Source organism: Carassius auratus, unplaced genomic scaffold, assembly GCF_003368295.1.
Source record: "Carassius auratus strain Wakin unplaced genomic scaffold, ASM336829v1 scaf_tig00035270, whole genome shotgun sequence".
NCBI classification, from domain to species: domain Eukaryota; kingdom Metazoa; phylum Chordata; class Actinopteri; order Cypriniformes; family Cyprinidae; genus Carassius; species Carassius auratus.
The window spans coordinates 203,399-228,347 of NW_020526216.1; the positions used below are offsets into that span (position 1 = coordinate 203,399).

Consider the following 24,949-nt stretch of genomic DNA (forward strand, 5'->3'; position numbering starts at 1 on the left):
TGTGCGGTCTGTGACGCAGCGTTGATGATCTTTCAGCCGCTGATCACCGTCTCTGCTCAGAAGATCCTGTTCATCTCAAATCTGCTCCTCTGCAGTGTTCTGAGTCGCTGGAACAATTAAACACATTTATGACCGACGTTCCCTCTGATTTTATTTCTTGCTGAGCAAAACGTTTCTCTATTGTCATTTTGGCCACCTGAACAAAAACATTCTTTATTCCAGACCTGTAGAGCACACACACAAAAAACTGAGGAACTTTAACGCTGATGTGCCATTAAAGGGTTAGTTCACTGAAAAATCATAATTATGTCATTAATAACTCACCCTGATGTTGTTCCAAACCTGTAAAACCTCTCGGATTTAGTCCGAGAGCTCTCAGTCCCTCCATTGAAGCTGTGTGTACGGTATACTGTCCATGTCCAGAAAGGGAAGAAAACATCATCAAAGTAGTCCAAAAATAGCAAAAACTACGACTTTATTCAGCATTGTCTTCTCTTCCGTGTCTGTTGTGTGAGAGAGTTCAAAACAAAGCAGTTTGTGATATCCGGTTCACGAACGAATCATTCGATGTAACTGGATCTTCTTGAACCAATTCACCAAATCAAACTGAATCATTTTAAACGGTTCTCTTCTCCAGTAAACATTAATCCACAAATGACTTGAGCTGTTAACTTTTTTAATGTGTCTGACACTCGCTCTGAGTTCAAACAAACCAATATCCCGGAGTAATTCATTTACTCATACAGTACACTGACTGAACTGCTGTGAAGAGAAAACTGAAGATGAACACCGAGACAATTGTGAATGACTTGTCTTTATTTTATCTTCTGTTCCTATGTTTTTATTTTATTTTTATCTTTATTATATTCTACTTGTGTTTAGCACAATGTGTTTAGTCCATTTTTCTGCTTTATAAATAAAGGTTGAGTTGAATTTAGATTAAACTGAATGTATATGCTATGTATTTCAGAAAAGGAGAGCATTATTTCTAATGTGTTAACATTTATTATATTCAACTGTTTCAGTTCAATTTGGACTGTTTTTACTGTTTTATACATTAATGATCAAAAATACAGTAAAAACACCATCATTCCTCCAGTCTTCAGTGTCACATGATCTTCAGAAATCAGAATAATATGATGATTTACTGCTCAAGAAACACTTCTGATTATTATCAGTGTTGTGCTAGTGAATGCATTTATAATGTCACAAATGATTTTGATCTCAAATAAATGCTGTTCTTTTGAACTTTCTATTCATCTGTGTATCCTGAAAAATAAAAGGATACTCAGCTGTAAAAAATCACAGATCACTCTCCTCCCAGCCCAGAAAACATTTCTACAGAGCTCAGGTCAATCTAATCTAACCTAATCTAATCTAATCTAATCTAATCTAATCTAATCTAATCTAATCTAATCTAAACTAATCCGTCAATGTTGAAAACAGTTGTGCTCAATGTTTTATGTGGAAACATAACATAACATAACCTAACATAATGAAACTGAATGTAACATAAAGCAATTTATAATGAAACATAAAAAAAAAAAAAAAAAAAAAAGTATAAAAGGATGAACAGAAACACTAAGCGGCACAACTGTTTTGATGAGATTTGGTCTGCGTTGACCTGAGCTCTGTAGAAATGTGTTCTGGGCTGGAGGAGAGTGATCTGTGATTTGTGTTATTTACAGCTGAGATCTCAGGCTTTCCAAACAAACACAGACTGCTGGAGGCGTGTGTCACTGTTGGTGGAGACACCTGTCAATCACTGCAGGAGGCGGGGCTACGGACGGACAGACGGGCGTCTGATGCGGCGTGACGTGTTTTGACTCTGAGACGCTTCAGACGAGAGCGGAGCGGACACTGATGGATAGAAGAGGAGCGGTACACAAACACACAGATTCACTGGGAGGAAGAGTTCCAGCTCTGATGTGATGGACAGGGCTCGCTCCTGCAGACGGCCACACACATCAGCTGACGAAAGAGCAGGAATTATAGCTAATCATGTTCTAGTTATAGTTTCATAAGCACCACGTGAGTGCCAGTCGGAGGCTTTTAACCGTGTTCCCATGGCAACGCTCCAGCATCATCCCAGCGTTCGGTCATTATGTCTGCGCTCTGTAATTATCTTTCCTCACGGATGTTCAGACACGGAGAACCTGCAGGAGACACCAGTGTGGTTGTGTCCTGATCAGAAGAATATTAGAGCTTCAGACGTCTCTGGAGAAAAAACGATTCGATTTCAGGGTCACATAAAATCAATCTCTTCATGATTGCATATATTCACTTTTCATTTGAGCTAAAATAGCTGGATGAGAGGAAATCGAATCAGCGGTTTCAATCGAGGTCAGAACATCACGTGGTCACCTGCACCGCAGCTCAAATGTGTTCCAGATGAAGCGTGCTGTAGATGTTATTAGATGTTCTCAGGTGAGATCGTCTCGTCTGCTCAGTCACAGGTGTCAGAATAGAGATTCAGGATTCACCCGTCCTCTAAATGAACATTGTGTCCCTGTTTGCTCGTCCCTCATGCATGCAGAGGAAGGTATAATAACGTTTGTCCAAACACTGATCTGAAGAGCATGAAGTGTGTGGATCTCCAGAGATGTTTCGAAGAGCAGATGGTGTCAGGACCTTTATTTGGAGACGAGAGCAGAGGTCACGTCCTGAGGCCTGTCAGACTGTCACCGAAGCAGCTTTGACACGACTGTCTCAGAGCATTAGACCAGCTCATCCTGACACGAACTACAGCGTGAAGAAAGCAGAATAAAAACCTACAAAAACATGCTCTTCTATTAAAACAGAAAATAAAAGACATCTCAACATCATTAAAACAAGATGCATTAACCTGGTCTGTGTGTTTGCATAATGCTAACGAGCTAAAACAGAAATCACACGAGCAGTAAAACTTCAGTGGCTGCTTAACGTGTTAAACCTGAATGAAATATTTTACTGCTAAAGAAGCCAAAGCTGCTGTTGAGGAGCCGAATGGTTTCAGCATTTCTACAGTGGTTTGCTGGCCGTGATGAACAGATGTTGTGCTCCTGATGTACATGAAGAGTGATCACGCTGATGTTTAGTGAAGCGCTGGTTAGTTGCTCAGGGTTTATTCAGGCCAGTGGAGTCAGGACACAGTATTTAGTCAGGTTGAGTTGAATTCAAATGAAGACTGTTTTTTTGCACAAGACTAGAACGCAGTGCTCTGAGTCTGACTCATATTTTTTTGTTCTGAAGGGGTCATGACTGTAGATCCTTGCTTTATTTTGTGTTTTGGTTTTGTTTGTGAGCTATAGTCATCCGTGAGGGGATGTCGTGCTGTTTTGTGTTCCCGCCTCCTTCTTCCCATGATTATGAAGTTTGTACTCCGTTACAGTATCTTTTTTGACTGTACATGACAATGTTAATGTATTTGGTCTTGGTGGAATCGATCTGCTACGCTATGATGCTGCTGCTGCACATATAACATATATGAATAACAGTTTCTGAAGATCATGTGACACTGAAGACTGGAGTAATGATGCTGAAAATACAGCGGAGCATCACATTTTAACAGATACTCGTATAGAAAGCTCCTCAAGTAAACGTTAGAGATGCACCAGTTTTCTTGGCAAATTCCACATTTTTTTGGTAGGTGTAATCTGCCAACACCGTTTTTTACAGAGTCCAGTTTTTTTTTTCTAAAAACTGTCATTGACAGCATATACAAACAAATGTATATACCTATTTTAATGCAGTAAATAAACAAATAATAAATCATAATAAATACAAAAATAAACATTATAATTCTCCCAATCTGCACAAAGTTACAGTTGTTCTCTCACTTAAATAACTCTTAAAATAAAGTACTCTGTGCCTAGAAAAAAAGCTAGAAATAATAATTAACTGTAAAGGAGCTGCTGTACTATACAAAACAGATTTCCATCTCCCACTGTTTCTTAAACAGAAGCACAGTGGAGCACAGAAGCTTCATCTGAAGTGGCATTAGATGTATTTACACACTGTTTGATGAAGCTGAGGTGTAGTATGTATCTCTAAGATACTGGTCTGGGCCGTTCATGCAGAAAACTGGCTAATTCTGGTGTCTGGCATGTCGATCGGTGCACCTGTAGTAAACGTCCTCTGCTGGGACTGGTCAATTTCACTGGATCATGTGTTTGATTTCCAGAGCTGTAATAGAGCCGTACTGTATGTGTGTGATCACTATTAAACTGAACCAGTGATCGCCTCCAACTGTAGAGTAACATCTGATGTGTGTAAATATGAAGGATGTTCTGATTTTCCATTTCATGACCCCTGTGCAGATGATGGAGTGATGAGTATCAGTCGGTCCCCCGCTGCGGTCAGAACCGCTGTGAGGAGCATCTGACCTGAGCTTTAGAGTGTGTGTGTTCATTTATCAGCAGACTAACCTTTACTGTATGAGGCTTTCTGGCCATCAGCAGGTCATGAAGTCTCTGTGCCCTCATTATATCTGGGCTCTGTGTATATTTTAAGATGTGCCCTAATATCACAACAGAACAACCTTCTGATGACCCAGAATCTACAGAGAGCCGCTGGTGGTGGTCATTCTGAGGTCCGCGGTCTGAGGATCAGGAGTCCTGATGGACACTCACTGTTATATAGTATCAGTCAGGGTTAGATGCACAGTATTGCATATATAATTAGTTCTCATGTCTTCTGCAATCTAGCTGCTTTCATCACAGATGGGAAATAAACACAAGCTCTGTTTGTCCATCTTAAAATGTATCATTCAAACATTAGATTGTTTCAAATCTGTGTGAGTTTCTTTCCTCTGTTGAGCACAAAAGATGATGTTTGAAGAATGTTAGGAACCAAACAGTTGCTGGTAGTCATTGTCTTTTGGGTTCAACAGAAGAAAGAAACTTATACAGGTTTGAAACAACATTAGGGAGAGTAAATGATGATAGAGTCATGATTGTGGGTGGACTGTACTTTTAATCACTAACACTGGTTGTGATGCACGCGCTCCATCTCTAGTTCTAGGCTTCACGTTGATGTACCTGAGAAGGTAATCCCAGAATGCACCGCTCACCCCTCGTTATGTGGTGTGTGTGATAAGAAGCTGAAGTCAGAATCAGACGGTCGTCTGTGAATATTCCTGCTCGGCTTCGAGGTCTGATCGTCCCTGCAAGCGGCTGAATGTTCTCCAGCGGAGGAAAGCTCTGGAGAGCCATAGAGTGTGATTTACACTTTAAGATCACGCTCATGATCGCTGCTGTTAATTGCCTGTGGTGATGAGGCTCTCTGAAGACGTGTGTTTAAGTTTCTCTGGAGATGCCCTCGATCTCTAGAGCGTCCAATTGTCTCTGACTGAATTTCGCCAGGAGAATATAAATGAGATAATACTCATATATAACATATTCCTGCGAGCACTGCTTGCTGCTGTGGTGCTTTTGGTGATATTTCTAGTCTTTTAAAAAATTGCTGGCCCCTAGAGCTCAGATGAATGTTTCAGTGTTGTAAATCAAGATTATTAGAGTGCATTGTACAAGCAAACAATATTCTAGTCATTCTACTTCAGAATTTCTTGTTTAACTCAATGTAATTACAATTTCTTTGTAATTATTTACTAGTGATTTCTGAGTAAATCCTACACTTTTTCCTCAGTACAGGTCTCCTCTGTGAGATTTAAGCTGAAGTTAGTCTGTGTTCAGTTCTCAGCTGTGAGTACTAGTAATAGTGCTGGTTGACTGAGTAAACAGCAGTCATAATGGTGGATGAACTGTGAGGATGGACTGTAAACACTCTATCACGGCTCTAATCTTCTCTACCAGTGCTGCAGCTCTGCTGGGTTTGTGTTCTTTCCCTTCATCTGAAGAGGGAGCTTTTTGGAGAGAGATACATCAGCATGTCTTTCTGGATGATATAACAAAATATTACAAATAAATTTGATTAAAAAAAAGCCTTTGACCGCAGATTAATTTGTCTGTCAAATAAAGGGCTGAATTAAAAACAACACTGTTTCAAGCTTGTGATTGCAGGTGTATGACGAGGTCCCACACTGTTTACCATAGTAATGCAATCAAGGAAGCCAAAACTAGGACAGAGAATCATTAAACTGTTCAAAATTGCCATCCAACTTTTAATAAATTCAGGACAGTCTAGACGTGATTTGAGAGCAGGACAACCGTATTTATTCAGAAGATTAGCCAGTCCTGGAGCTTTGTAATCTTAATACATTTTTGAAGTAACTTGTCTGAGTTTGCTCCTGTCTGATGTGCGGTGTTACCTGTCTGATGTGCGGTGTTACAGTGAGTTTGCTCCTGTCTGATGTGCGGTGTTACAGTGAGTTTGCTCCTGTCTGATGTGCGGTGTTACCTGTCTGATGTGCGGTGTTACAGTGAGTTTGCTCCTGTCTGATGTGCGGTGTTACAGTGAGTTTGCTCCTGTCTGATGTGTGGTGTTACAGTGAGTTTGTTCCTGTCTGATGTGCGGTGTTACAGTGAGTTTGTTCCTGTCTGATGTGCGGTGTTACAGCGAGTTTGTGAGGTGTTACAGTAAGTTTGTTCCTGTCTGATGTGTGGTGTTACAGTGAGTTTGTTCCTGTCTGATGTGCGGTGTTACAGTGAGTTTGTTCCTATCTGATGTGCGCTGTCACAGTGAGTTTTGTGAGGTGTTACAGTGAGTTTGCTCCTGTCTGATGTGCGGTGTTACAGTGAGTTTGTTCCTGTCTGATGCGCGGTGTTACAGTGAGTTTCTTCCTGTCTGATGTGCGGTGTTACAGTGAGTTTGTTCCTGTCTGATGTGCGGTGTTACAGTGAGTTTGTTCCTGTCTGATGTGCGGTGTTACAGTGAGTTTGCTCCTGTCTGATGTGCGGTGTTACAGTGAGTTTGTTCCTGTCTGATGTGCGGTGTTACAGTGAGTTTGCTCCTGTCTGATGTGCGGTGTTACCTGTCTGATGTGCGGTGTTACAGTGAGTTTGCTCCTGTCTGATGTGCGGTGTTACAGTGAGTTTGCTCCTGTCTGATGTGCGGTGTTACCTGTCTGATGTGCGGTGTTACAGTGAGTTTGCTCCTGTCTGATGTGCGGTGTTACAGTGAGTTTGCTCCTGTCTGATGTGCGGTGTTACAGTGAGTTTGCTCCTGTCTGATGTGCGGTGTTACCTGTCTGATGTGCGGTGTTACAGTGAGTTTGCTCCTGTCTGATGTGTGGTGTTACAGTGAGTTTGTTCCTGTCTGATGTGCGGTGTTACAGTGAGTTTGTTCCTGTCTGATGTGCGGTGTTACAGCGAGTTTGTGAGGTGTTACAGTAAGTTTGTTCCTGTCTGATGTGTGGTGTTACAGTGAGTTTGTTCCTGTCTGATGTGCGGTGTTACAGTGAGTTTGTTCCTATCTGATGTGCGCTGTCACAGTGAGTTTGTGAGGTGTTACAGTGAGTTTGCTCCTGTCTGATGTGCGGTGTTACAGTGAGTTTGTTCCTGTCTGATGCGCGGTGTTACAGTGAGTTTCTTCCTGTCTGATGTGCGGTGTTACAGTGAGTTTGTTCCTGTCTGATGTGCGGTGTTACAGTGAGTTTGTTCCTGTCTGATGTGCGGTGTTACAGTGAGTTTGCTCCTGTCTGATGTGCGGTGTTACAGTGAGTTTGTTCCTGTCTGATGTGAGGGGTTACAGTGAGTTTGCTCCTGTCTGATGTGCGGTGTTACAGTGAGTTTGTTCCTGTCTGATGTGCGGTGTTACAGTGAGTTTGCTCCTGTCTGATGTGCGGTGTTACAGTGAGTTTGTTCCTGTCTGATGTGCGGTGTTACAGTGAGTTTGCTCCTGTCTGATGTGCGGTGTTACAGTGAGTTTGCTCCTGTCTGAAGTGCGGTGTTACAGTGAGTTTGTTCCTGTCTGATGCGCGGTGTTACAGTGAGTTTGCTCCTGTCTGATGTGCGGTGTTACAGTGAGTTTGCTCCTGTCTGATGCGCGGTGTTACAGTGAGTTTGCTCCTGTCTGATGTGAGGGGTTACAGTGAGTTTGCTCCTGTCTGATGTGCGGTGTTACAGTGAGTTTGCTCCTGTCTGATGTGCGGTGTTACAGTGAGTTTGCTCCTGTCTGATGTGCGGTGTTACAGTGAGTTTGCTCCTGTCTGATGTGCGGTGTTACAGTGAGTTTGCTCCTGTCTGATGTGCGGTGTTACAGTGAGTTTGCTCCTGTCTGATGTGCGGTGTTACAGTGAGTTTGCTCCTGTCTGATGTGCGGTGTTACAGTGAGTTTGCTCCTGTCTGATGTGCGGTGTTACAGTGAGTTTGTTCCTGTCTGATGTGCGGTGTCACAGTGAGTTTGCTCCTGTCTGATGTGCGGTGTTACAGTGAGTTTGCTCCTGTCTGATGTGCGGTGTTACCTGTCTGATGTGCGGTGTTACAGTGAGTTTGCTCCTGTCTTATGTGCGGTGTTACAGTGAGTTTGCTCCTGTCTTATGTGCGGTGTTACAGTGAGTTTGCTCCTGTCTGATGTGCGGTGTTACAGTGAGTTTGCTCCTGTCTGATGTGCGGTGTTACCTGTCTGATGTGCGTTGTTACAGTGAGTTTGTTCCTGTCTGATGTGCGGTGTTACAGTGAGTTTGCTCCTGTCTTATGTGCGGTGTTACAGTGAGTTTGTTCCTGTCTGATGTGCGGTGTTACAGTGAGTTTGCTCCTGTCTTATGTGCGGTGTTACAGTGAGTTTGCTCCTGTCTGATGCGCGGTGTTACAGTGAGTTTGTTCCTGTCTGATGCGCGGTGTTACAGTGAGTTTGTTCCTGTCTGATATGCGGTGTTACAGTGAGTTTGTTCCTGTCTGATGTGCGGTGTTACCTGTCTGATGTGCGGTGTTACAGTGAGTTTGCTCCTGTCTTATGTGCGGTGTTACAGTGAGTTTGTTCCTGTCTGATGTGCGGTGTTACCTGTCTGATGTGCGGTGTTACAGTGAGTTTGTTCCTGTCTGATGCGCGGTGTTACAGTGAGTTTGTTCCTGTCTGATGTGCGGTGTTACAGTGAGTTTGTTCCTGTCTGATGCGCGGTGTTACAGTGAGTTTGTTCCTGTCTGATATGCGGTGTTACAGTGAGTTTGTTCCTGTCTTATGTGCGGTGTTACAGTGAGTTTGCTCCTGTCTGATGCGCGGTGTTACACTGAGTTTGTTCCTGTCTGATGTGTGTTGTTACAGTGAGTTTGTTCCTGTCTGATGTGCGGTGTTACAGTGAGTTTGCTCCTGTCTGATGTGCGGTGTTACAGTGAGTTTGTTCCTGTCTGATGCGCGGTGTTACAGTGAGTTTGTTCCTGTCTGATGTGCGGTGTTACAGTGAGTTTGCTCCTGTCTGATGTGCGGTGTTACAGTGAGTTTGTTCCTGTCTGATGCGCGGTGTTACAGTGAGTTTGTTCCTGTCTGATGCGCGGTGTTACAGTGAGTTTGCTCCTGTCTGATGTGCGGTGTTACAGTGAGTTTGCTCCTGTCTGATGTGCGGTGTTACAGTGAGTTTGCTCCTGTCTGATGTGCGGTGTTACAGTGAGTTTGTTCCTGTCTGATGTGCGGTGTTACAGTGAGTTTGTTCCTGTCTGATGTGCGGTGTTACCTGTCTGATGTGCGGTGTTACAGTGAGTTTGCTTCTGTCTGATGTGCGGTGTTACAAGTGAGTTTGCTCCTGTCTGATGCGCGGTGTTACAGTGAGTTTGCTCCTGTCTGATGTGCGGTGTTACAGTGAGTTTGCTCCTGTCTGATGTGCGGTGTTACAGTGAGTTTGCTCCTGTCTGATGTGTGGTGTTACAGTGAGTTTGTTCCTGTCTGATGTACGGTGTTACAGTGAGTTTGCTCCTGTCTGATGTGCGGTGTTACAGTGAGTTTGCTCCTGTCTGATGCGCGGTGTTACAGTGAGTTTGCTCCTGTCTGATGCGCGGTGTTACAGTGAGTTTGCTCCTGTCTGATTTGCGGTGTTACAGTGAGTTTATCCTGTCTGATGTGCGGTGTTACGGTGAGTTTGTTCCTGTCTGATGCGCGGTGTTACAGTGAGTTTGCTCCTGTCTGATGCGCGGTGTTACAGTGAGTTTGCTCCTGTCTGATGTACGGTGTTACAGTGAGTTTGCTCCTGTCTGATGTGCGGTGTTACAGTGAGTTTGTTCCTGTCTGATGTGTGGTGTTACAGTGAGTTTGTTCCTGTCTGATGTGTGGTGTTACAGTGAGTTTGTTCCTGTCTGATGTGCGGTGTTACAGTGAGTTTGTTCCTGTCTGATGTGCGGTGTTACAGTGAGTTTGTTCCTGTCTGATGCGCGGTGTTACAGTGAGTTTGTTCCTGTCTGATGCGCGGTGTTGCAGTGAGTTTGTTCCTGTCTGATGTGCGGTGTTACCTGTCTGATGTGCGGTGTTACAGTGAGTTTGCTCCTGTCTGATGCGCGGTGTTACAGTGAGTTTGTTCCTGTATGATGTGCGGTGTTACAGTGAGTTTGTTCCTGTCTGATGTGAGGTGTTACAGTGAGTTTGCTCCTGTCTGATGTGTGATTTTGCTCCTGTCTGATGTGATGTTTGTCCAGGTTCTCATCATGTTTCAGTGGAGAATCCTTTGAGTTCTAAACAGTCTCACAGCCGCCATCATGAAATCTTAATAGCAGGAGGGAGACAATGCCTCGCCTCAGGAGACAGCCAGATTTATGAAAATGAATAATTTACCAATGTTTTTTCTTCTTCATTGGAATGCTCTGCCTCTGAGGACTGAATATTTAGACATTTCCAGCATATTTACTCTCACATGCATTTCAAATGTGTTGCTGTGTGTTCAACAGCTACTGTATGTGTAGGCAGTGCTTATGTTGTACGCTAAATTAAGGATCTCATTAAGAGCTCATTATGATTTGAAATCTCCAGGCTTTATAAGAAGCATGCGATTATTAGATGAAAGTTTCGTCAGCGATGCTACGCTGCACATCTCTAGTCTTTTCACCTGATGACATCGGTCATTGATCCTCTCATTGTGCACCGCTGCAGTCGTGTTTCATGAGCTTGTTTGTGTTGTTGTTGTTTTTGTATGCCTGATCGCTGCTGCAGTTGTGTGTGTTGTTTTGTGTTTTTGATGTTGTTGTAGTTGTGTGAGTGTGTGTGTGTGTGTGTGTGAAACATCAGGACACAACTCCGTATAATGACATGGGTATGACACAGGTATTACAAGGAGAGGGTGACTTATGAGGACATAACCCATTTTCCCCATTTTTCAAAACACTTATAAATCATACAGAATGAGTTTTTTTGAGAAAGTAAAAATGCAGAAAGTTTCCTGTGAGGGTTAGGGTTAGGTGTAGGGTTGGTGAAGGGAGATAGAATATACAGTTTCTACAGTATAAAAACCATTACACCTATGGGATGAACACACTTTATACAAAAACAAACGTGTGTGTGTGTGTGTGTGTGTGTGTGTGTGTGTGTGAATTATAGAAAGAAACACAAGTCTTCATGTAAATGACTAGTATGTATATCAGTGGGAACTGAAGTGTGAGCTTCCTGTGTTTTGAATTTGTAGATCCTACTAAAGGAAACACACCGAACGGCCTAAGTTTCAGAACAACACACTGAATGTGGCTCAGCTTCCGGCTGATGATGAACCAGAGACAATAAATCTTAATTTCAGGGTTTTTCTCAGCAAGAATTCTGTTGATTTCATTTAATTTACATTTTACTTTCATGTAATGAATGTAGTCATAAACTGCAATAGATTGCCAGCAGTGTTTGTGTTGTTGTGTATGCTGCTCTGTGTTTGTAGAGTTACAGTGAAGTTTGATGATTCTGCAGTGTTTATCTGAGCTGAACACATCACAGAGAGACTGAGTGTCTTTGGCCCAACATTTGAAGTGTCTTCTGACTGTTCGTTTCGTTTGACTGGAGTCATGACCTTCACACTCACACAGATGCATGAGTTTAGAGCTGTCAGCACTGAGCGCTTCACACACACTCGTCCAGATCTGCTCAGATCTCTGCTGCGATCACTGTGTGTTTCCTCTGCTCATGAAAGACTGGAAGCTAAAAAAAAGATGATGATATTTTTGGATATTTTTTTTTTTCATCTTCCATATGAGAGTTAATGGAGTTCAATGTAGTCTGGTTCTCAAGAAGAAAGTAACAGAATGATCATTTTTGGTGAACTGTCCCTTTGAAATGGAGGCAGATGAATTCAGAACAGCATATGAACATACTACACTTACTCTTGGTACCATTTAAAAATATCCTAGATATAGTACGAGTTGTACACTATGGTCAGTCCTGCACTAAACTCCTGTGATTGGCTGAGGTTGATGTCAGGTGACTCAAACGAGTAGAGATCAATGCTGTGAAAGTGTCAGAGGCTCTGAAATGTTTTTCTTAACACAGTGAGCAGCTCAAAACACAAGGAGTCCAGCTGCCTCAACTGAGCCTGGTTTCTCCCAAGGTTTTTTCTCCATTTCGTCACCGATGGAGTTTTGGTTCTTCTGGCTCACTTAGTTGGGGACACTTAATATCCTGCAATATTGTGGACTTGATTGCTCAGATACTATTTTAACTGAACTGATCACTGAATTCAATGATAAATTGCCTTTTAATTGACAATTTAATACTGTTTACTATTGTTCTTTTGCACTATTGACACACTATTTTCCTATTTATATTTGTAAAGTGCTTTGACACAATCTGTATTGTTAAAAGCGCTAGATAAATAAAGCTGACTTGACTGAATCCGAAATTAACAAGTTTTTTTGTTGTTGTTTTTATATTCATCATCCTTTCCCATCAAAATGGAGTGTGTAAAATGATTGACCCAACCTGAGGTCGTATGCAATGTGCAAAAATGTGGTACTCGGTGTGCAGAGACCTTAAGGCTGGCAGTGTGCACAGATTGAGCCGCTGACGGAGCGCAGGAGCTGTGAGCAGACCAGGCTCGCATCGGCTGTGCTGGAGTCTCCTGTTCTCCTGAACTTTCTTGCCAACAGTTTTGCAGTAATTAACCTAATTCAGCTGAGCTGCTAAACGTCTCTCAGGTCAATATCACAACTAGACACTGATGAATCTGGGGCGAGAGCGAGCGGAGCGCTGAAGTAGAAGCGGCTCTAATGAGCTGCGGCAGGACGAGCGTTTGACCCGTGTGAAACACGCTTTAATGTGAAAGTCATATCTGCTATTGTCTTACACTGCTGCTCTCATGTTTCTCACACTTGAAATCTTTTCTTGCTCGCTGGCTTTGAGCGGATCAGTTCTCCAGTGAAAGATTGTTGTGTGATTGTGAGATGTGTGACTGTGAAGCATGGCACTAACGCTGTCTTTCTCTCTCTCTCTCTCCTCGGTGCTGTCCGGGAACAGAAGAGTACGCGGTGGAAGGTAAGCGGCTGATTAATAACAGTTACTTAAGCTGTGTGATGGTGAGGATTGGTGTCGGCGGCAGTCAGGCCGCTCTCAGATTGGACTGCGGTTTTGGCGACTTCTGGGGGCTTTGATTTGCTGCGAAGCGAGATTTACTCTTCCTCCTTTGTTTCTTTTCTCCTTATGAGTTGGTTTGATTTTTTGTTTTCGATCAGTTGAAGTGGAGCAGATGCGGTGGACTGGCTCGCCGCTGTCATTGTGGTTGTTTTAAGGTCGTGTAGATTGGTTCTACATGATTCTCTGATGTCAAAGGTTAAACCGTCCCAATGGTGTCACTCTGGTGTCTGACAGAAACAACGTGAGGCCAAACTCGCTCGCGTCCGTCGAGGGCCAGATGTATTTACCCATAATTCCCCTGCAGGCTGGATTTGTCTGTGTAATTGATGGCGCTGTGCTTCTCTCAGGTGTGTGTTTGGGGATAAGGCGCAGGTATCTGGATGTTTTCCTGCTATCAGGACACTGCTGATGGATTACCGTTCTCTACCCAGCATGCCTCGGGAGACACGTCGCTATAGCAACAGAGGAGATGTGTGTGTGCGTGAGCTGATGATGATGATGATGATGATGATGGCAGAATGCTCTTCATTGGCAGCATCCTCTTGGATGTAATCCACGTTTAACTGTTTTCCAGAAAATTGGAAAATGCATTAATGTCTAAACAGCAAGAGCTTCAGCACCATTTGAAAATCACTTTCAAGCATATCAGTTTCACCTCACAATAATGTAAGCTTTTATTACGGTATTGAATTATGTATATATTAAGCCTTTTTCTCTTTATAACAATTTTAGCAGCAAAATAAATAAATTAAACAATAGAGAATGCAATTGTATGAAGTAAATATGTGTTTCAAACAGAATAAATTAGAAAAAGAACACAACTATAGAGAACAATAGTAATGTTTAGCCAATATATACCTTTTCTGGGCTGCCCTGATTCAGATTGAAATGTCAAAATGTTTAAGTGTAAACAAATGTTAGCAAATAAATATTAAGTCTTCAAGTGTTTGATGAACACTATAGTGAAGAGAAACAGCTGTAAGTACTGAGCGACTCCTTCAGAGAAACTCGGCAGGGTTTTGTGTGTGTCGCAGATCATGAGTCTAACATCTCCTTGTGGACAGAAACTGTTTTGTTCAGGTCTGAAACTCGTTTTTTGCCTGTTCTGATTGAAGCGGGTGACATTTGGTCGGTCAGTAAACTACAGAGGCCTTGATAGATGTAGTCAGACAGGGGCTGTGGAGTAAACTACTGCTGCTTGTATGTGTGCATCTGTAGGATACGGACAGAGAGCGAGACGAGGAGCACTGGAGCTCACATAAACACTGAAAGCACCCATTAGATCATTCCTGCAAACAGCAGAAGACTAGTACTGACCGTTAATTTGGTAATTAATATGCAAACCTCTGATATTTGAAGAGTCAGCTCATTTTTGCCCGTTATATGATTAATTATTAGATTCTTACCTGGATTGCAAAAAAGCCATTTTATTAATCAGCTGCAGGTCTAGAAACCGTTTGATCCTCTTCAAAAATAGTTTTTATTACATTTACATTCATGCATTTGGCAGATGATTTTATTTGAAGTGACTTTTGAGAAATGTCTCCATGTGTGGTTTTCTCCCCAATATCGTGATATTCAATGGGGTCCAGTGTTGACTTTCTTCAAAATATCCAGTTGAGGAGCCACTGGACGTTCCTCCCCGGACGGCCATACTTTTGGCCAGATGGCTAATTGTTGACCAACCTAGATTTTGGCCCTGGCAAGCAGCTCCGTCTTGGATGCCCTATTTTCAGGGGTCGGTCTAATTAGCGTCTCTGACCGGGTGCTCAGAAGCTGTGGTTAGATTGATGAGATCGAGCATCTCTCAGGTGTCCGTGGGGAAAGAGGCTCTCGTCTGCCACAGAAAAGCCTCACAAATGGATGAGCCGGGAGCGCCTTAACCCTGTTCTGCTACGAAACCTGTCACAGGTGCTTCATAACCACACACAAGCACTGAACACCAGTGTACGGGAACTCAGAGTCACCTGGAATGAGTTTGTAAGCATTTTTGTCGTTTGTTGGGAAGTAATTCAAAGGTTTCTGGGAGCTCTGAGAAGATGTTTCTTCTGTTCACGGTCGATTGGTTTGTTTGTCTGACTGTAGATCTGGCGATCGGCTGCTGTCCGTATCTGACCCATCCCAGCTAATGATCGTTCCCTCTAGAGCATTCGGGATTAAACCTCATGACGGTTGCCGGATCTTGGATATTTCCTCTTCTCTTGGCCATGAAATGGAAGGCTGATGTCCTCTGTAGATATGAGATTAAAGTTTTCCGTTCACATCACAGATTAGAGTGGATCAACTAAACCAGATTATGGATTAGTTCAGAACATTCCCCAGAGCAGACCAGACAGAGTTTTTGTCATTCTGTATTCTATGGGTTTGTTCTTTGTAGAAATGAGAAGAAGTCTTGTGTAAGTCCAGCTTTGGCTTGATCTAACACTGATCATAGATCTGAATGCATTAATATTAATGTTTTATTCATCTAGTTGTGTGTTTGTTTAATAAACGGGACAACATGTCTTTAATAACCTGTGGCAGATCAAATACTGACCCATAGAAATAATAATTGACTGCTTGAAGTAGTTGTCCATTCATTACTTGTTTTACTCGTATTTACCAATTTTGTCTTTCCATAATGCATTCTGTAGCTCTGTCCTGACGCAGTAGATCAGTCTCAGTTTAACAGCTCTTTGATCAGTGCTTTAGTGACAGAGAGTGTGTGTGTGTGTGTGTGTGTGTGTGTGTGTGTGTGTGTGTGTGTAAAGCACTATTCGGAAGGGACTAGTTTTCTAAACTACGTTTGAGTTTCGATTCTTACCACCTGACGTCTGTGATTTTCATGTACCAATTCGGACGGGACTAGTATCTCTGTGTTTATTACAGAGGTGGGAGGGTCTGATTGTGCATCTGGGCGTCACAGAGATCACGCGCTCTGTATGCGTGCATTTAATTCATTCAGAATGATTGCCTTAGTATTATTACACAATAAATACTAAATGGCTAGTATAGCAAAACCATGTTAATGTGTGGTTCCTTTAGTGTAACTTGTTTTTTTTTTTTTTTTAAATGTAAGGTTACATAAATGAACGTGAGTAATCTTACCTGATGCTGATATTACAATGGCCGGTATTAACAGTTTACGCGATCTTGCTCTTGATTTTATTATTTGTATTATTTTTTTATTATTATTTATTTGCCGCTAAGCAAATCTATCAAACATGCGCGCGTAAGAGCATCTACGGTAATTCACGTTGGCCAAAACACACAAGGAATAAAATATCACCGGCAATCACAGACATTCGCATTCGGACGGGATTAGTTTTCTCAGAGGATCACTGAGTTTGCTGAAAAACGGTAGGTAATTTGCTCTGGAATTATCACAGAGGTTGTGTGAGAAAAACACAGACGTGGCAGATTCGGACGGGATTAAAATCACCAAGTACGTCTGTGAAACGCAGATTTCTCTAACGACCCCCTGTAAAACTAGTCCCGTCCGAATAGGGCTTAAGTGAGTCATTATTATTGTTCAAATACTGTATGTTATTGTAGGTCCTCTATGTCTTTCTCAAACACATTTCTACAAAACCCCTCCTTCTGACAAGCACAGTCTGCTCTGATTGGCCAGATGACACAGTGCATTGTGATTGGCCGAACACAACAAGCACAACGCCACTTTCTATAATCGCAAGCTTCAGCTTTCAAAGTAACGTTAAATACTAATACAGTTAATAATGTCGTTAGTTTTCCCATCAGTTCAAGCTGAAAGAGGAACAGAGTCGTGTGACAGACACCGTGATAAAGCTCGTGTGTGTTTGCAGAACACAAGACATGGACGCTTAAGACAGCTGACTCCACTGTGTGACCCTGTCTCTGTCTCACACACACACACACACACACACACACACCCGTCTGGAGCCTGAATCACCTTTTTATATGTATTTTATGATGGTTTTAAAGCGACTCGTCCTGCGTGTAAATGTCATACGTTCTCTGTAATTGCTTTGACCTTTGGAGGACTTCAGTGTGGGCAACATGTCATGTGACGACCTGCAGCAGGAAGTGACACGTCTCCATCCTGTGATGTAATGACTGAGTGACAGGTCTGCACATGCTCTGTGCTGCTGCTGAGAGTAAACGTGAGGAAAGAGCAGCTGAATCTGTCTGTCGCTGACGTTATCTAGTGGAGATAAATGAGTTTCTCTTCTGAGTCTGCTGTGGAAATTCAAACACACACACACACACATGTATACAGTATCCAGTCAGTCATCAGCATCAAGGGATTGTGCTGCATTAGATAGATACAGTAATGTCTAAGCGAGTAGCATCAGTGCTGAAGTGATGCTGGAGCTTTCCTCTTCAGTAAACCTCATCGTTCTGAGCCGTTCTGTAAATGATCAGGAACCTGCGGATCTCCAGATGATTTTCATGGATGAGTGAAGTCAGATCACATTTTCCTAACAGAGGAACCGTTAATGTACTTCATCAAACTGACTTGAGTTCATGATGTTTGACTAACAGTGCGCTCGCAATATATTTATTTAAAATAACTAACACTTGTTTCAATATTTTGTTATGTAGAGCAAGGGCATGTATAGAGTTTATTGGAAAAGTGATTGAGTGAGCCCATGTAAGTGTGTGAGCGTGTGTGTGTGTGTGCGTGTGTGTGTGTGGTGTTCTCAGCCAGTGGTTTCTATGGTAACGCTGCAGCTGCTGACCTGTGTGTCCTGTGATAAACTGCAGAACTTCTACATAAATGCATCCGTCTGTTTCTCTGATCGCATGCATATTCATCATAATAATGAGCAGAGAGCTGCTGGATTTTCTGCATATTAATGAGCTGCCAGATATTTGACACATTAAAAACTCAGACATAAAGTGGGGATAACTCTGAGTGTCGTCGAGCCACACACACACACACACACACACACACAGCAGCAGATCTTCACTATACAAGCATTACTGCAGCTGCTGTGATGAGTTTCACTTACAAACCAGATTATTGAACACCTCAGTCAGTGACCGGTGTCCTTGTTCACCAGGAGTGGCTCATGGAAACTAGGTTAATAGTGTCTTTCCAAGGATGTTGTTCAGTGAGAAACACGACCGCTGTTACACGAACACACTTGGTCGGTCACACTTCTAATTCCAAGTCCAATTCTCACTATTAACAAACCATTAACTATGATTTTGCCTCAGTAAACTCCCAATTTGACACTTATTAATAGTTAGTAAGGTAGTTGTTAAGTTTAAGTTGTGGTAGGATTAGGAATATAGAATATGGTCATGCAGAATAAGTGCTTTGTGAGTAATAATACACAACCTTTATGTTAATAATAGACATGCTAATAAACAACTAGGTGACAGTGAGAATTGGCCACTAAAATAAAGTGTTACCCCTTTGTCTATTTGTCTTTTTATTTGTTTATTTGTTTAGCTATTGTAATTATTTATTGAAATGTAATTTTATATATTGATTGTAATAATTTAAAGTATATGGAGCCTGTCAGAGTTTGACTGATGAATGGCTCTGCTGGTGTGTTCATCTAAACAGAAACACACCATAGACTTCTGTAGTTTTCATTTATAGCTAGTTATAAATACTCTGAGGTCACCGTAGCCTCCAGATCCAGTCTGTGTCCAGATCAGAGGGTCACTGCAGTCACCCGGATCCAGTACGTATCCAGACCAGATGGTGGATCAGCACCTAGAAAGGTCTACATCCCTGAAAGACAGCGGAGACCAGGACAACTAGAGCCCAGATACAGATCCCCTGTAAAGACCTTGTCTCAGAGGAGCACCAGGACAAGACCACAGGAAACAGATGATTCTTCTGCCCACACACTAATGCTAATACAAAACTTTGTCAAATTATCATATTTAGCTAAAATCTGTCCCAGTAGTACAAACACATGCACACACACAAACACAAACCACACTACTTGACTCTAAATCACTTGTGTTGTAGTTCTGAATCAGCATCATTAGTGTTTCAGTATTTTAGTCAATGTGAGCTATGCTCTGATTATAAATCGTAATATTGTCATCTCCTGAAATGTGTCGCACCGTTGATATTACCAGAGCACACAGCAGTATAACTCAATAGAAACTCGGTTGATACAATTATTGGATGGAGCGAGATCATTGTAAGTGTCAAAAATACATGCACATAGTTCAGTTGAATGGTAAAAATCGCCTTCTTTAACAGTGCACTTAAACTAAATGTACGAAGCTAAAATAACCTCAACATTAACAACAATATTGAAAAGAAGAGCGCATGCATTTTACGTGTGTCTGGCTGATAGATCAACCATGATTTATCTTTCAATCAGATGCAGTTAAATCACTTTTCTGTGTGCATGCTTTGGATGTGAGCACATGGGTGTATAAACCAGATTTATGTGTGTGTGCTTATTCATATCATATTCATTATGAGTGTGTGAATTTATTCATATCCAAAACAAGACGATATGGACATCACTTAGTGCTGAACACTCAGAGAACTCGAAGCCGGAAGGCGCTCTCGCACAGAAAGTCCTAAACGTCCCAGTAATGCAGCAGGAGTGCAGGAAATCCCTAAAATGGACAGAGGCATCCCACTACTGCTGTAGCTGAAAAAGGTCATTTCAAATCATTTTCAGGTAATAAATAAAATACATTAATAATCCGGTGCTAATAGACAAAACATTTCAGTATATAAACTGTTCTGCCTTATTATATGTTTGTATAAACCAATCCTAAAATTTGCATTAGGAAAGTACAGAAAAAAAATAGAATAAAAATGATTGGTTATCATGCAGCAGTGATTTGATTTTGTATCCGATTAAAATATAAAAGCAAAAATAAAGCCTGTCAATTAGACAAAAGTCAATTTTTTTTTTACATTTGTGTAAATATATTTCTCTGCTGCACACACATCCTTGTGTAAGTGTTCTTTAGTCTGTTGGGTTTTAGTCATAATATTCAGCTACACTGAAATATTTAGCAGTTAGCGTTAAAATAAATGTAAACTATATCTAAGATTTTCATTTTATTGTTATTTATTTATCAAAAGTGAATGCATGTGAAATATTCATCAAGTGTGTGTGTGTGTGTGTGTGTGTGTGTGTACCTGGTATTCATTAGATTATGGGGACCAAATGTCCTCACAAGGACAGTAATACCAGGAAATTTTGACCTTGTGGGGAGATTTTTTGGATATATGTTAAAATCATTTTAATATGTTGATCTGCTTAAGAAACCTTTCTGTTGACAGTTTATACTAGGATCCCATATGATAACATGAGTTAATGCATTGAGCTAGCATGAACTAGCCACACGCTATATATGAAGCAGTTTTTGGACTGGCAGAGTCTGAAGTTGTTTTTGTTGTTGTTGTTGTTTTGCAGGATTTCTAAGCCTTACAGATACACTGATCTTTCTGAGATCACCCGCAGATAACCTCTAGACCTTAATGCTTAATTCATAATTCACAAATCAATTCCATTAATGCTGTTAGCTGTTGAATTTGCATTGTAATTCAGTAAATTGCACATGAACAGAATACTAAACATTGGAAAAGCATTTTCATAGATTTACAAAACATTTTGTTCCAGTAGTTTTTAATTTTCTGTGTGTTGAGAGTCGAGACCAAATCAAGTTACATTCAATGCTTGAACTGAATCAGAGCCTGTTATGATCTAATATAATGCAAGATAATATTGCTATTTATATGAAGCTGATGATATTTCCAATCCTGAAAACACTTGCACAGATCACTGCATTTCTACAGCAGTGTTTAAGACTTTACTGAGTGTTTATTAGAGCATTTCCTTCATGGGATGCATTCATACACACACACACACACACACACACACTCAAAGAGTTAATCGTGATTAATCACTTCCAAAATCAAAGTTTGTGTGTAATGTATGTGTACTGCGTATGCTTCTGTGCTGACGGCTCTCGGGGGGATTGACATGGTAATGTATGTTACAGTCTATTGTGTTTGTTTTCATTTCATCGCTCGTGTTTCTTGATCTAGTTTCTGTCTCCCTTTAATTGTGTCGTTATATTCAGATGTGTCTAGTCATTGTCCTCATTATCCGTCCAATATAAGTTGAGTTCAGTTCAGTGTATTGTCCGGTATTCTTATGTTAATTGTGTACGTGTGTTCATGTCTGTCTCTCTGTGGATAACCCTCTGTTGTGTGGATTATTAAAGACTTTTTATTTTATCCTCATCCTCGTTGGTTCCCTCGTGTACCAGACAGTAACAGAATACTGGACCAAACAGTTGAAGTTGTGTGCTCCTCCTCTCCATTTGGTTATCATTTTTTCCCAGTTTTTGTGTTTCCACTCATGGACTATTGAAAGATATCCTTCCCTCCTTGAACACAGAGATCAGCCTGATGTCCTCGTCCTCCTGCAGTGAGAGATGTCTCCCCAGGTCTACTCCAGCAGGATCTGCACACTCTTCAGCTGTGTGCTGGATTCACCGTGGCTCTGTCTCTCTCCATCAGTGTTGTGGCTGGAGGATCCCTTGTCTCCGCCTCCATCCTCTGAGCCCTGGCTCCACCTCGTCCCTCCACCCAGCGCTCCACCATGGCTCCTAGCTCCCTCCTCCCCACCGTGGCCTTCAGTCCTCCAGCTCTGGCAGGCTCTCTCTCTCTCTCTCTCTCTCTCTCTCGTGCGTATGCGTGGGCGTGGGCGTTTGTGGAGCGAGCGGAGCGTGGCTGTGAGATTGATTGTGGAATCTTTGTTTTCAAACTTATTTTTTTTTCTCCCACTTTTTTCTTTTTTCCCCTCGCTGTTTAGTTAACAAATAGTAAAAACAAAAGGTTTTTGTTCTGGTGGTGCGGTCTTTCAGACGCCGGAATGGCGTCTGTTCCCGTGCAAGGAACGCCAACTCTGTCACTCCGGAATGGTTGTAAGTGTGTACCAGAGGCCGGGGTGACAGTGGAAGAGCTGCTTTTGGTTATAGGAGAGCAAGTGGGGTTTGATAATATCATTTCTGCTTCGCGGATGAACAAGGCTGTCGTTGTGTTTTTAAAATCAGACTCTCATGTTAACCAGTTGACTGTGAGCGGAATATGGGTAAGGGAAGCGTTTGTTACGATAACCCCGCTATCCGCTCCAGCAACCAAGATCATCATTTCAAATGTTCCGCCGTTTATAACTAACGAGACTATCACGAAAGAACTGCAGAGGTTTGGAAAGATCACCAGCCCTGTAAGAATGATTCCGCTTGGATGTAAAAATAATGCGCTTAAACACGTCCTCTCGTTTAGACGCCAAGTCTTTATGTTTTTGAATTCGCCGGATCGTACGTTAGAGGTCTCTTTCCGTGTTAATCACGGGGAGAATTCATACATGGTTTACGCTAGCACTGAGAACCTAAAGTGCTATGAATGCGGAGTCTTGGGTCACAAACGTTTTGCATGTCCGCATAAAGATGACCAACGTGCATCTACTTCTCGTGAGGATGTAAATGATACAGATCAGCGAAAGAGTGAAAGTGAAGAACAGGGAACTGAAGAGCAGGATGAAGGGCCTACAGAGGAGGGGAAGATACAGGAGGTGAGTGAAATGAATGTATGTGCTGTGAGTGTGGAGCAAGCTGGATGTAGTTCTGTCCCTGATAAACATGGAGATGTGACAGATGGGATTGAAAAGAGAGAGGCACAGAGTGGTGTGGAAAATGTGTGTGAAGTTAAGGATGTGGCACAGGCTGACAACTTAGAGGAAAATATGGTTGAGGAGGTGGATAGTTTATCCCAGTATACAGATGATGGAGTAGATGAGGAACAGTGGACTGAGGGCTCGAGAGGAACGGATCAAGATTTGTACACTGTTGAAGAAATTAATGCATTTCTGGATAAAACTAAAGGTAAAGCTGGTGTTGAAGTAAGTCATTATTTTCCTGATATTGAGAAATTTACTGCTTCGGTGATGTGGGCTAGGAAGGTGAATAGCATTGATGAGCTCTCACAACAGAAGCGGTATCGTCTAAAAAAACATCTTACTGGCCTTAGACAAGGCAAAAAGACAGGGAAAGCGAGGGGAAAAACGAAATCTTAATGGCTTTTAACATTTCTATGTCTTTCTGTTCTTTCCTCTTCTTTTTCCCTTTGCTTATGGAGATCTTGCGGGTGGGATCAATTAATGTAAATGGAATGAGGGATGGAAAGAAAATTAGTTTACTATCAGAAATAATTCGATTGAAAGATTTGAGTGTGGTTTTTTTGCAAGAAACCCATAGTAATCAAAATAATGAGGCTGATTGGGGTTTGTGGTGGGAAGGTGAAAGAATTCTTAGTCATGGGACTAATGTAAGTGCAGGAGTAGCTGTGCTTTTTTCCCCTGTTCTCAAAACAAAAATATTATCAGAACATGAAGTGGTACCAGGGAGATTATTGGCTGTAAGAGCTGAGATTAGAAATTTGAAATTTTTGTTTGTAAACATCTACGCTCCTAATATAGGAGAAGACAGAGTACAGTTTTTTATTAAACTAGAGAATTTTTTAAAACAGCAGCAGGATGGTGATATTATTGTACTAGGTGGAGATTGGAACTGCACTTTAGACTCTACACAAGATAGGATTGGAGAAGAACCTCATCCAAAGTCAAGTATATCTTTAGCTAATATTATAAAAAATTTTAAATTCTCAGATGTATGGAGAGAACAAAATTCATCAGTACGGCAGTATACATGGATGAAAGTCGGTAATGGAAGTGTTTCTGCTGCACGTTTGGATAGATTTTATATATCACACAATATGAGAAATATGATTGTTAATACAGCTATCACCCCAATAGTTTTTTCTGACCATAAGCTTATTACAGTTGAGTATATACTAACTGAAAGAAAGCATAGGAGTTATTACTGGCATTTCAATGCCAAACTCTTGGATGATAAGCTTTTTTGTGAGAATTTTAAATGTTTTTGGGAGGCTTGGAAAAGTGAAAAGTGTACCTATGAAAGTGTTATTCAATGGTGGGAAGTCGGCAAGGTGCACATTAGAGGGTTCTGTCAACAATATACATCTCATTCCTCTTTAGTTCTGAAAAAGACTTTGGAGTGGTTGGAAAAGGAAATCATGGACATTGAAAAGAAAATGAATGATACTGATGCTGGGAATCTACAAGATCTATGGAGTGAAAAGAAAAATCAGCTAAGCTCCTTTTTAAATGAGAAAGTAAAAGGAGCACTTGTAAGAAGCCGTTTTGCAACGATAAGAGATATGGACGGACCTTCTTCTTATTTTTTTAATTTGGAGCGAAAAGCAGGTCAAGAAAAGCAGATGTACATTTTAAAGGACAACAATGGACATAATACTTCAGACCCTATAGTGATGCGGAAACTTGCTGTGGATTTTTATTCTAATCTGTATGATGATGACGACTCAGATGAACAGTGCAGAAATCAACTGTTTCAAGATCTTCCTGTTTTAACATTGGAACACAGACAATCTTTAGACACTGAAATCACTTTTGAAGAGCTCACTGATGCTGTTATGGGACTTTCCTCAGGACGTACCCCAGGACTGGATGGACTACCTGCTGAATTTTATAAGTTTTTTTGG

General features: G+C 41.6%; 2 protein-coding genes across 2 annotated transcripts in view; both read left to right on the top strand.

Moving 5' to 3' along the window:
* The window catches only part of LOC113081908 (neurexin-2-like), a 98,358-nt gene extending 83,692 nt beyond the window's left edge, over window positions 1-14,666 (top strand). The window contains exons 3-4 of the mRNA XM_026253807.1: window positions 13,288-13,305; window positions 14,623-14,666. Coding sequence (XP_026109592.1) covers window positions 13,288-13,305; window positions 14,623-14,666 — 62 coding nt within the window. The remainder of the gene's footprint in view (window positions 1-13,287; window positions 13,306-14,622) is intronic.
* Window positions 14,667-22,034: 7,368 nt separating this feature from the next.
* Window positions 22,035-23,865, top strand: LOC113081907 (zinc finger CCHC-type and RNA-binding motif-containing protein 1-like). The gene is made up of 2 exons (XM_026253806.1): window positions 22,035-22,244; window positions 22,354-23,865. The coding sequence occupies exon 2, from the start codon at window positions 22,389-22,391 to the stop codon at window positions 23,442-23,444; it is 1,056 nt and encodes a 351-aa protein (XP_026109591.1). The 5' UTR covers window positions 22,035-22,244; window positions 22,354-22,388; the 3' UTR covers window positions 23,445-23,865.
* The last annotated feature ends 1,084 nt before the right edge of the window (window positions 23,866-24,949 follow it).

Excerpts from the sequence above, each read along its gene's own strand:
- LOC113081907 (XM_026253806.1), top strand. The coding sequence starts at position 22,389 with ATGAACAAGGCTGTCGTTGTGTTTTTAAAATCAGACTCTCATGTTAAC.